The sequence below is a fragment of the Rhinoderma darwinii genome, chromosome 2, assembly GCF_050947455.1.
Source record: "Rhinoderma darwinii isolate aRhiDar2 chromosome 2, aRhiDar2.hap1, whole genome shotgun sequence".
Classification (NCBI taxonomy): Eukaryota; Metazoa; Chordata; class Amphibia; order Anura; family Rhinodermatidae; genus Rhinoderma; species Rhinoderma darwinii.
The window spans coordinates 133,594,481-133,607,298 of record NC_134688.1 but is presented as its reverse complement, the minus strand read 5'-3'; the positions used below and the strand labels follow the sequence as shown (position 1 = coordinate 133,607,298).

The window sequence follows — 12,818 nt, the reverse complement described above, 5'->3', positions numbered from 1 at the left end:
TTTTTTTCACTGTCACATTCTAAGAGTCGTAACTTTTCTTTTATTCTGTCGACATAGCCGTATAAGGTCTTGTTTTTTGCGGGACGAGTTGTATTTTTCAATTGCTTCATTTTTGGGTGCATATAATTTATTGATTACGTTTTATTAACTTTATTTTAGGAAAGAATTTAAAAATAAACAGCTATTCCAGCATTATTTTTCACGTTATAAGTTTACGCTGTTCACTAAATAACATGTTACCTTTATTCTATCGGTTGGCACAATTACGGGGATACGAAATATGTAAAGGTTTTATGTTATCCTACGTTTGCAAAATAAAACCCCTTTTTTTTTAAATTACTTGTTTTTGCATCGCTGCATTCCAAGAGCCGTAACTTTTTTATTTTTCCGTCGATGTAGCCATATGTGGGTTGTTTATTGCGGGACAAGGTGTAGTTTTCATTGGTAGTATTTTGGGGTACATGGGTCTTATTGAATGGTGGGAATGGGAGAAAAAAAAATGATGGATCCAAATGGATGCTGACGGACCCCATTGACTTTTAATGGGATCATTAGGAGTTCCATCTGGGGTTCTGGTACTTTTGATAGCAAGAACAACTCTATCGCAAACTGCGACATTCTTGTGGTTAAAAATACCAGAAAGCTTGATAGAAACCCAATGAGCCCCATGTTGCAAGTGTGAACAGAATCTAGCTCAATAAGGGTGCAGTTACATGTGGCGCAAAAATATGCCACAAAATATGCAACAATAATTTTGCAGCACATTCCGCACCTGAATTAATTTGCGGATTTTGTGGCGAATGTGCTGTGTAATTCAGTGCAAAATTTGACATAGTATTGAAGTCTATGTTAAAAATTTTGGATGCAGAATTTCATCACATACAGAAAACGCAAAATTCCGCATGGAAATTTAAACCATGTACAGTATGTGTTGCAGATTTATAGGAATATATGGTGTAAATTTCCGGAGCAGATTTTTCCGCTATGGAAAATTAGGCCACGTGTGACTGTACTTTACTTGCAGTAAAGTTAAACTTTGCATAAATAAAATTATTGAACCAGGTACATTCTAACTGACTCTTGGTATCTAACTACTCCTAATCCTTCTAATATCTACTGTATTACATTACTTGCTTACCCACTTGCTGTAAACACAAATTTATCATTACTTTTTTTTTATTAGGCAACTTATTATGGAGACAGAAACTAAAATCGTTTTATAAAAAAAAAAAATGGCTTTTTACATTATGAGGTGACTAAATTTCAGAAGGTAAAAATGCAAAGTACAATTCAATTTCAAATACATGGATAAATTTGTTACAGTACGTAGCTTCAGAAAAGGTGCTTATGAATGATTAATAATAGAATAGTATAGAAAAAAAAGTTAATTGAGCAATGGGCAAATCTCTTTCATGTAATGAAGGCTCCACGCAAGAGAGAAAACAAATCGAGGGGCACTAAGCCAATCCTATTTTATCCCAAAAAAGGCTTCATTTCCCCAAAGTGTCATATTTTTATAATTACTCAAGCATTCGAGTATTGACAACTGCTGCTCTGACTACATGTCGTCACAACGGTTGTCAAGTTCGACATCCCATGACACTTTAATCAATCATCCACACATTATGGGACTACTTTAGGGATATAAGGGTCAGTTCACAGAGTTTTTTGATGATGCACTGATTTTGAAACCGCATCGGAATCAGCGCCAAAAAAAACAGCCAAAATCACCCCCATTGATATCAATGGGAGGCAGATGCATTTTTTCTTGGGTGGCTTTGGGCTGCTCGCAGACAAAAAAAGCGGCATGCTCTTATGTGGTTTCCACTGCTGACCTCCCATTAAAATCACTGGTAGACAGGAAAAACTTGCGGTGCTCGTTTCTTTGTGTTTTTCTGCAGCATTTTTTCAATGGCCGCAGGCAAAACACGTCACAAAAAACGTGGCCGCAGGCAAAAAACGTCACAAAGAAACGTGGGAAAAAAACGTTAAAACAACGCTGGCTGTTCAAAATCTGCCTCAAAATACCTAAAGGCATTTTGAGGTAGATTTTTCCTGCCTGTAAAAAACTCTGTGTTTACTAGGACTTAGACCCTGTTCACACAGAGATTTTGCAGGCAGAAGAATCTGCCTCAAAATTCCGTCTGGAATTTTGAAGCAGATTTTGACCTGCCTGCACGCTGTTTGCCGCGTTTTTCGTGACGTATTTCGGTCGCAGCCTTTGAGCGCCGCGACAAAAAACACTGCAAAAAATGCTTTCACTGCCTCCCACTGATGTCAATGAAAGGTCAGAGGCAGAAACGCCCAAAGATAGGGCATGTCGCTTCTTTTTACCGCTCGCAGGAAAAAAACTCCTCCGCCTTCCATTGAAATCTATGGGAGGCGTTTTCAGACGTTTTTTGACACAGTTTCTGTGTCAAATAACGTGCCAAAAAACTCTGTGTGAACACTCCATGAAGGTTCCCATAAAGCAGAGATCTTAAAAACTGTCAAGAATTGACACATTTGGTATATTAGAAAATGGTTTACCTTTTTATTATACGAGTCAGCTTTGCTGAAATCATAAAACCCTTTAACAAATACCCCTTATACCCTTGTCGGATGCTGCAGTCTTGCTGGAGGGCTCACTAATTGTAAATCCAGGGATACACTGAAACTTTTTGTAGTTCTACTGATTGATTTTAACTATTGAGTTGCAGTCCAAATGAAGGCTATGAGTTGCATAAAATGTTGCAGACTGATCTGTCACTCAATAGTTAAAATCAATCATTAGCGCCACAAAAAGTCTCGGTGTAGACCAGGCCTAAGAGGGATTGCTTCAGCCACCAATGTATAACTAGTGAGGTGACTGACAGGCCGGCTATTGCTATGCTAATGTAATGCTGAAGAATGAAATGCATTTCCTTTCTTTCATTGCGTGGTTGCAAATAATTGTAATGTTTTAGTTCATAAATGCCTTCCAGCAAATTTTTCCAAGTGCATTTCTTCATCCCCGTCTTCTGTCGTTTTGATTGTTTTATACCAGTAATATTATTTCACATGGGGAGTGGAGTTTTTCATTTTTATTGACCATTAATATGCCAGATTAGCTCCAAGTCAAGCCCAAAAGCAACATAAACATTCTATTACATTACATGGTTCTAACTAAATCAAAATGCATCAAGGAAACCTTTAATGTATTGAATATAATAAATTGCCAAGGACATTTGTTTTATTCATAAACACATAGGCAACAGCCTAAAACCTTAAGAAACCATAGTGAAAGATACTGGATGTCATGGTTTGGTACAACAGTAAACAGACCAAGAGAGAAATAGAACAACGTGAGCCAATAGCATAATGTGAAACAGGCTGAGTATTAGACTTGCTTGCAAGGCTCCTGTACATTCAAGGAATGATGATATCTACACTAAAGAGACTATATAGGAGATCTACACTAAAGAGACAATATATGAGATATACACTAAAAAGACTATATATGAGATCTACACTAAAGAGAATATATATGAGATCTACACTAAAGAGAATATATATGAGATCTACACTAGAGACTATATATGAGATCTACACTAAAGAGACTATATATGAGATCTACACTAAAGAGACGATATATGAGATCTACACTAAAGAGACGATATATGAGATCTACACTAGAGACTATATATGAGATCTACACTAGAGAGACTATATATGAGATCTACACTAGAGAGACGACATATGATATCTACACTAAAGAGAATATATATGAGATCTACACTAAAGAGACTATATATAAGATCTACACTAGAGACTATATATGAGATCTACACTAGAGACTATATATGAGATCTACACTAAAGAGAATATATATGAGATCTACACTAGAGACTATATATGAGATCTACACTAGAGACTATATTTGAGGTCTAGACACTATTAGATATGTTCTATTTGTGACAATGACATATACAATGTAAATATATATTAGCCTGCAATGAATATTAAACGAATAGACATTGCTCCTACCTTTGTTAATGGTATCCAGGTAGAGGAATTCTCAGCTGATGATCTGATTTGTCCTGTGTCATTGTTGTGACTGTGACATTCAACATTTCCTTGAGACTCAGTCTGATTATTAGAAGTAGGAGTAAGGTACATCACTCCTGAATGAGAAGAACTGAGAGGAAGTCTGGATTGACTATCAAAGTACATTGGAGATGTAACTAGTAATGGACAGCTGACAACATTCATTGCATTTTTCTCTTCCACTTCACTCTGCACCAACATAATATCATTTTTGTGGATTTTCTTATTTTTCATTTTCCCCAGCTTTGGTTGAGAGTTATATGGAGTTCTGCTACTGTATGGGAGAACTTCTTTGTTCTCTTTCTTACACTTAACAACTATTGTGACCATTGCTGCAAAAAGGATTATCGAAATTGCACTTAGAGCAACCAATACGGGTAAATAGATGTCCCAGTCCCGTTGTTCTCCTACAATATTACCCTCCTCTTCATAGCAGTCTACACAGTCTGAATTTGCCTTAATGATGAGTTTTGCTACAGTTGATAGTGAAGGTTTTCCATTATCAGTGACCTTAATTATAAGTTCTACTACTGGAGCAATATCTTCCCAGTGTGGATTAAGCAGCCTAATCTCTCCAGTCACCGAATCTATTTCAAAGAGGTCTTCTCTACTTTCTTGAATGATTTCATAAGTTACTCGTCCACTTTCTCCAAAGTCAATATCCATAGCTCTTACAGTGCTTATGACGTATCCCATTCCCACATTCCGGGGCACATAGATCTCTGCCGTATCATTTTGTAAGCTTGGCAAAACAATGACTGGTGCGTTGTTATTAACATCTAGTACAGACACTCTCACAGTAGCATTGCTTTCTAAATGTGGAGATCCTAAATCTTTTGCGAGTACTTTAAACTCAAAATATTTGGTCAACTCATAATAGAAAGTTCTCAAGGCATAAATTGCACCATTTCGAGGGTTGATAGAGACATATGTATAAATGGAAACGCTATCAATGTATGACGGGAAGATGGAATAGGATACGGTGCCATTCTGCCCTAAGTCTGGATCTTGTGCTAGAACTGAGCCAAGGTATTCTCCAGGGATATTGTTTGCAGATACTTGCAGTGCATACATACTTTTAGAAAAAGATGGAGGATTGTCATTTTCATCCAAAATTTTCACAGAGAACGAATTGGTAGAATCAAGAGAAGGGTTACCATTATCTCTAGCAATGATTGTTATGTTGTATTCATCTTGTATTTCACGATCTAGAGGTCTACTTGTTACCACGGTGAAAAAATTGTCATAATTATCTTCTAGCTTGAATGGTACATTGCCCAAGACCCAACACTGGAATTGTCCATTTTTTCCAGAGTCTTTGTCCGTAACCCGAACCAGAGCAATAACCGTACCAGGGGATGAGGCCTCACTTATTTCTCCCTGTCTGACTGACACAAAGCTAATTGATGGGAAATTGTCATTTACATCGGTAACAAGAACAGTCACTTTGCAATGTACGGGTATTGGATTAGGGCCTTCATCTTCTGCCTGAACATCAATTTCAAGCATCTCAATTTCTTCATAATCTATGTTACCCTTGACTTGTATGACACCAGTTTTAGAATCAATTGAAAAGAGCTCCCATACTTGATCTGATGCATAACCACTGAATGAATAGATAACATCAGCATTGGGGCCCTCATCTACATCTGTAGCATTGAGGTCAATTATCATTTTACCTATTGGTGAATTTTCAGCTATTTCAACAGTGTAAGATTTAGCTTCAAAGACAGGACTATTGTCATTGGCATCAAGAACTTTAATGTTGATTTGCAGATTTGCAGATCTGGGAGGGATACCTCCATCAAAAGCAGTTAAAATAAGTGTATGATGTGACTGTTCTTCTCTATCTAGAGCTTTCTGAATAACTAACTCTGGAACTTTTGTACCATCACCCCTGGATTTTATATCCAAAGAAAATAAACCATTATCACCTCTCATCTTATATGTCTTCAAGCCATTATTGCCCAGATCAAGATCTTGTGCAGTAGTCAATGGAAATCTAGTTCCTGGGGATGCATTTTCAGAAATATCAATATCGATCTGGTCTGATGCAAACTTAGGTGAGTTATCATTTATGTCAACGATCTCCACTTTGATCATTAATACGTCTCTGTCATTGGCAAAAACCTCTAGGGAAAGAACACATTTGGGACTGTTTTTGCACAGAGCCTCTCGGTCAATTCGCTGCTTAGTATACAACAGCCCACTGTTTGGATCAACATCCAGTAGGTGCGGAGCAGAGTTCTCCAACACTTTAAAATTCGTTTTTTTACCTCTTTCAGGTAATTCCAGTTGTGCATCATTAATGTTGCCAATGGCATTTCTTGTCCCACCTTCTTCCGAAATCGAATAATTTAACGTTTTCAATGCTTCAACAGAAACCCAATATAAAAAGTAAAAAAATACAAAGCGGTACATCCCAATGAGTGGCGGTTTATCAGTTTACTAATTGTTTTGTCAGTACAGTCTCAGTTGAATTAAAAACTAATCCAGAAGATAAGCTCCTAGCAAGCTGACACATGAGGGCAGTTATGACAGTATCAGGAGATTGATTTCAATTTCCAAGAAAATCAAGCCTTCCTATCTTGGAAGCTTTAGAGCAGACGATAACTATCTCTACTAAAGAAGATTAGACGGACTGCAATTTACACATTCATTTCCGATGCACTGTGAGAACCAAAGGGGAAAACAAATTGTTCCTCTGATAGCATAAACGTTGGACACAAACACCTTGCAAATAGAATTCAGAATGCTAGAGGATTGAAAAGTCGTTTCAAAGTGTCCAAAAATGGCAATAATGTGGCATGATATTTCAAAACCACTTCTGTGCTTTTAATGTAATGTCGCTTGCTTGCCAGATGTCCTTTTAAAAAACTGTCAATTTGTATTTTGCTTCACATTATCTCTATTTGCAAGCAGAAATTCATGAATATTAAATAACGTTGGGATTTGCAGACTCTCTGGAAAAAATCCAAAAATGCAAGGGCCCATCAAAGTTGATCATCAATTGCAAAGTATTACAATCACAGCTTGGTTTCAGTCATTTCACACTTGGGCTTTTTTGTTCTGCAAGGCCAGTAGCCACATCAGCTTACAACTGACAATTGTATTCAGTTAAAATCCAGTTTTCATTCTGCAGGCTGGAACAAATCAACAGGCAAACCATGGCTGGATGCTCAGATTATAAGAGGCATGGAGAAGAAGAATCGCAGTTGTATGGAGAACAGTTACAGCATTCATGGCAAGCTTTCCTTTAAAGCTCCCTATTTTGTTTTTCTGTTGATCACTTCTGTCTTATCCCTTTCTCTTCAACACACAAATCATTGAGCTAAAATCCCGATGAAAATTATTGTGCAAAAATTGGGGAATTTTTTTTGCAATATTATTGTGAATGATGAACATAAGCAATCAATAGCTGCAAATCCCCAATGGACTCCACATTAAAGCAAGAGCCGCAGTGACTGCTGCTGGTTCTGGATGAGGAACGTTCAAGAGCTCATGAATAACATTTTACTGCCAAGCACAAAAACAATAGAGGCTATTGACATAAGTTACAATGTGGAGTCACCATTCACAAAAAACATACTGAATTGTAAGATAGATTCTGGATTTTGCCTTCATTAGGATGAGCTCAGTGTTGTAAACATCTCAGCTGTGAGTCGGCATCTTGCTCAACAAAGCCGATCGGTAAAGGTTTACAAGTATATACGTATATATTATAGGTTTGATGATAAAAAGGCTTGAAATGGTATTACTTACTCCAGCGTCCTTGCAGGAGAGATGCGGTGAATATACAAAACAGTTATCCAACCAGTCCCGAGTATTAATTATTCTCTTCAGCTGCTATGAATGGAAATGCCGCTGATCTTGTGAGCAAAAAACAGATCAGATTCTGAGCAGGAAAAGCACAGATAATTCATTCCAAAGGCAGGGATATGTGTTGATTTGTTTCCCCATCTGCTATTTTTTTCCTAAGTCCTAGACCAAACGCTGCTATTTCTGCAATCTGCAGCAGCTCGTGCTGGTGCTTCAATCGCTCATTCACAGCGTTCAGAAGACTCTGCACTACGATACATTACAAATGTTGTACAGGAACACACCAAAATGCAAGCAACATATTGGAAGTTGCTAAAATTCAACAGTTTAGAGGTGTCTTAAATCCTCTGATCCTCCATTTGCCATACGCCAACCTTCACTCTCAGTTCTTCTCTTTGACTGACTTAATTTCTTGTCTCTCTCTCCTTCTCTCTCTACCTCTAGTTTTTTTTTTTAACCATTTTTTTTTAAAGGAAGCCCAAGAATAAAGATCAGCTTATTACTGCCACCTACTGGCTTTTCACTGTACTGCTTAATATTTCATCATTCAGCTACACAGTGATATACTTGGTAGTGAAGCTTATATTGCCATAAGGTATTGGGTTTTCACAAGCGTGTAGTGTCTAGTACATTTCAGCTCTTATATTTACTATCTTTAAAGCGTTCCGGGAGAAGTATCGTTCTGTGCCAGAACCTGACACACCACAACAAGCTGGGTGCTGGGTGCGACATGTTGCAAATGAATACCATAGGTTACTCAATATAACAATAAAGCTGAATAGCTGTTTATACAAAAAGCAGAAACAATACTTCAAATGTATATCTAGATAGATAGATAGATAGATAGATAGATAGATAGATAGATAGATAGATAGATAGATAGATAGATAGATAGATAGATAGATAGATAGATAGATAGATAGATAGATAGATATTTCATGAACTGTATAATACTAGGAAATAGCAGATCGCATCATATTCTCTGATTATTATCTTAGTTTTTATTAAATTTACGCATGACCATAATTCAATTATGAAAAAGTAGTCTGCAATTTTTGAGAAGTATTACATTTTTATGTCCCTTCGGCTTTAGCTACCTTTTAAATCTTAATCTGTCTTTCATGAAAACCAATTGCATATGTGCCCTTAGCAGGGTTAGATCAATTTCAATTCCAAGGTGCATTAACTGTTTAACCTTTTGCAAGCTGAAGACGCTATGATGCAGTGCAGATATATACTCTACAAGGCCCCTCTGACAGGAAATTCCATATAGGTTTGTAGTGAAATCTGCTCCGATGCTGGAAGGTTTAGGATTCAGGGGTTATAAGAGTAAGCAATTAATTTCCCTCTTAAAGCTTAATGTGCCGTGACCAAATCGGACTCTCATACTAACCACTAATATTGATGCAGTGATTGTTTTAAACTTAATTCTTCATAACACAAGTTGCTGAAGAGCATAATGGGCTGCTGAAGGGTTTATGCATAGGTATAGTCTAATGCTCAACATAGTGCATTCATGCTAAGACAATAAATGGCAAAGGTTGCAATTCATTAGCTTTGTAACTAGTGGCAAAGGACTATACAAAGCTTACAAACTGGTTAACTAAAAGCTAGTACTACTACTCCTAGCAGGAAAGAGCAATGAAACATGTTGAACTAGTGAGGAGACTAATATTGCCTTATAACTTCTCATATCATGTTCTAATGATATATCCTTATCTGAGGTTCTGAATTGGGGTTATATGTTCATTGTTTTCCTAATGGTATCTTCTCTGAAAGACCATACTACGCACTTAAACGATTATTATTATTATTATTATTATTAATAATAATAATAATAATAATAATAATAATAATAATAAAAAAAATAGGATTATCACATATTCCAGTCCAGATAAAGAGACACCATACCCCACACATACATTGAAAAGATATGATAATTGATAATAACCATCGCTGCATATTTAACAATCAGTAATGCTAATGATGGGAGAGCTCCCAGCAACTCCCAGGAATCCCAAGATATATATATATATATATATATATATATATATATATATATATATATATTATATTATATATATATACAACCCCCAATGCTGTTTCTGCTTTATAATTACAGCTGAGACTGGCTCATCTCTATCCTAGTGCTGGCACATCTTCAGCATGCAAATACAAGGAAAATAATATTTTTTACATCCTTGACAAGTGTCTGTTAGAATAATGTCAATGCATGAATATACATTATCTTGTAAAGAGCCAGCCCTTTTATTAAAGCCCATTGCTCGTAAATGTAAGCCACTGAGAACAGTGTTCAAAGTGGTGGAAAAGCTGGATTTGTTATGTTCTTTAAACACACTATGCATTCTGTACATTGACTACCCCACCTCTGACACACACGTACAAGAAAGCAATTGATCCAAATGAGATAATAGTAGTATCAGTAATAATAATAATAATCTCTAGAAGAGAATTTTACACTATAGCAGATTAATGGCGGCTCCTCATTTATATTTACATCAAAATGTATTCAAATGTTGTATAACTCTTAATTTCACACTGAATTATAGATCTAAATCATGACATGTGTAGCCCAATAAGCTCAAAATATAGACTCCTGGCAATGGGTACATTGTGAAATCCAGGTACAGACAGGACTACTTTTATCTTACTCCCTAAATTTATTAACATTTGGGAATTATGATAGATCCTCAATGAGCACTAAGCCTTATGATATATAAAATCTAACATACACCTTAAATATTGAATGATCAGATGTACTGTATTAATATGCACATTATAATATTTGGAGAGTGGCTACTTCCACTATTATGTTCAATGATACAGAGGCTCATAACGACAGGAGTGTGATCTCATCCAATCAGGTGTCTGCTTTTACTGCCCTTTCAGTATTTATTGGACACTTTCACAATTATTGCATACATATAATATGGCAAAATAAACTCCATGTGCTTTTAAATATCTCATGTACTGCTTATATGCCATTTGACAATATTGGCATGTAACATACTACTAGTAATACATATACTTTAGATACTCACCCCTCCCCCACCCTAAACAAATGACCTTATTGTTTAAATTACATTATACAGACACAAGTAGAAGCCACATTATATTTAAGAGCCTACAATGTGGGAGAAAATTGCAATCGCCTTGTGTTTTCTCTGGATTCTGGTGACAGAGTATATGAAGGATAATATTCAGGGCACAAACCATGTTAGCTAATCTTCATCCTGACTGATTCCTGGTCCAAAATTGTTAAAAAATAATAGGTACTTGTAAATAATTGTCTGTTACATCATTTATTAGTGTACAATGGATTTCTAAAGTAGTAATGACCTATTATTATTATACATGGAGAAAGACCACAGAAATGCCACTGTGACAAGCTTTAAAATGTGACTATCTGGCAAAACCTTCTCTCATACAGTACTGCCACTGAATGTCCTTTCTTAATGGAGTCAGATCAGATGAATATTTTGGTATAGTGTTCTCTTTTAAAGCATGTTGTTATATACAATAATTACTTTCATACAATATAGCACCAAATTATATATATGCCTTGTTATATGTACATATACACACATAAGTATACATGTATGTATGTATGTATGTATGTATGTATGTATGTATCTATCTATCTATCTATCTATCTATCTATCTATCTATCTATCTATCTATCTATCTATGTATGTATGTATCTATTTGTGTATGTATGTATGTATCTATGTATGTATGTATGTATATATGTATGTATGTATGTATGTATGTATGTATGTATCTATCTATCTATTTGTGTATGTATGTATGTATGTATGTATGTATGTATGTATGTATGTATGTATGTATGTATGTATGTATCTATCTATCTATCTATTTGTGTATGTATGTATGTATGTATGTATGTATGTATCTATCTATCTATTTGTGTATGTATGTATGTATGTATGTATGTATGTATGTATGTATGTATGGCATAGCATAGCTTAAAAGACCATTGGGAAACACAATGGTGACTGAGCAAAAATTGCTTCTGCAAATACTGACTCCATGAATTTTACAATATGCAAGAATATAAAAAACAAATATAATCTCACAGGTTTACTACATAACAAAACTGTGGGGGAGGGGGTTGTAGGGCTTTATTAACACTAGGTTAGGGAGTGAAAACTACATGCATTGACTACAAGCTCTAAAGCATTTTGTGTCTATTCCTGCAGGATGTGAAGCAGACTATATGAATACCCTGAACTACAATGTTTACACATACAGTATAAGGAAGCACGTCATCAAAGTAATGAATCACCATTACAGTTGTAACTCTCCAGATTAGGATCAATACCACCGATACGTCACAAGTCCAATATCATGGATTAAATTAATAAGAGAGTAGGAGCCTAATGTATAACCAATGCCTTCACCATCAGAAACACAAGCTAGTACTATGTCGTGTTTCTTGGGATAAAAGCTTTTATAAAAAAAAAGAATTCAGATTATCTACACAGTATGTTATTACTCATTTCTCCTCTAACCATGGCTGTTGTGCTGCCTGGAGACCTAAGGGAACAATTGTATTCTCCCTAAGAAGATAATATACTCTTACTATGTATGCTGAACATTCAGTAGCAGCTATATAATACCTAGTGTGTACCAATATGTGGATGGATAGATAGATGATAGATAGATAGATAGATAGATAGATAGATAGATAGATAGATAGATAGATAGATAGATAGATAGATAGATAGATAGATAGATAGATAGATAGATAGATAGGCAACATATGTTATATGTTAGTTATTAACTAAGGCATGGAAGAAAGTTGGCTTCCTAGTTGTTAAAAATCCACCTGTTACATTAGTTATTATTTCACACACTACATATTTATGCAGTTGATTCAGTCACTAAAATAT

General features: G+C 35.7%; 1 protein-coding gene across 3 annotated transcripts in view; it reads right to left on the bottom strand.

The window, feature by feature from the left end:
- PCDH17 (protocadherin 17) overlaps window positions 1–12,818 on the bottom strand; it is a 161,578-nt gene that overhangs the window by 143,725 nt on the left and 5,035 nt on the right. Inside the window, exon 1 of one of the 3 annotated variants that reach the window (XR_012881401.1) lies at window positions 4,006–8,304. The exons of 1 other annotated variant lie outside the window; for it this stretch is intronic. Coding sequence is in view for 1 of the 2 variants with exons in the window: in XM_075852306.1 (XP_075708421.1) it covers window positions 4,006–6,486 (2,481 nt within the window). In the remaining variant the exon portion in view is untranslated. Of the gene's footprint in view, window positions 1–4,005; window positions 8,305–12,818 lie in introns of those variants that run through there. One more of the 3 variants, XM_075852306.1, reaches the window with a different exon arrangement.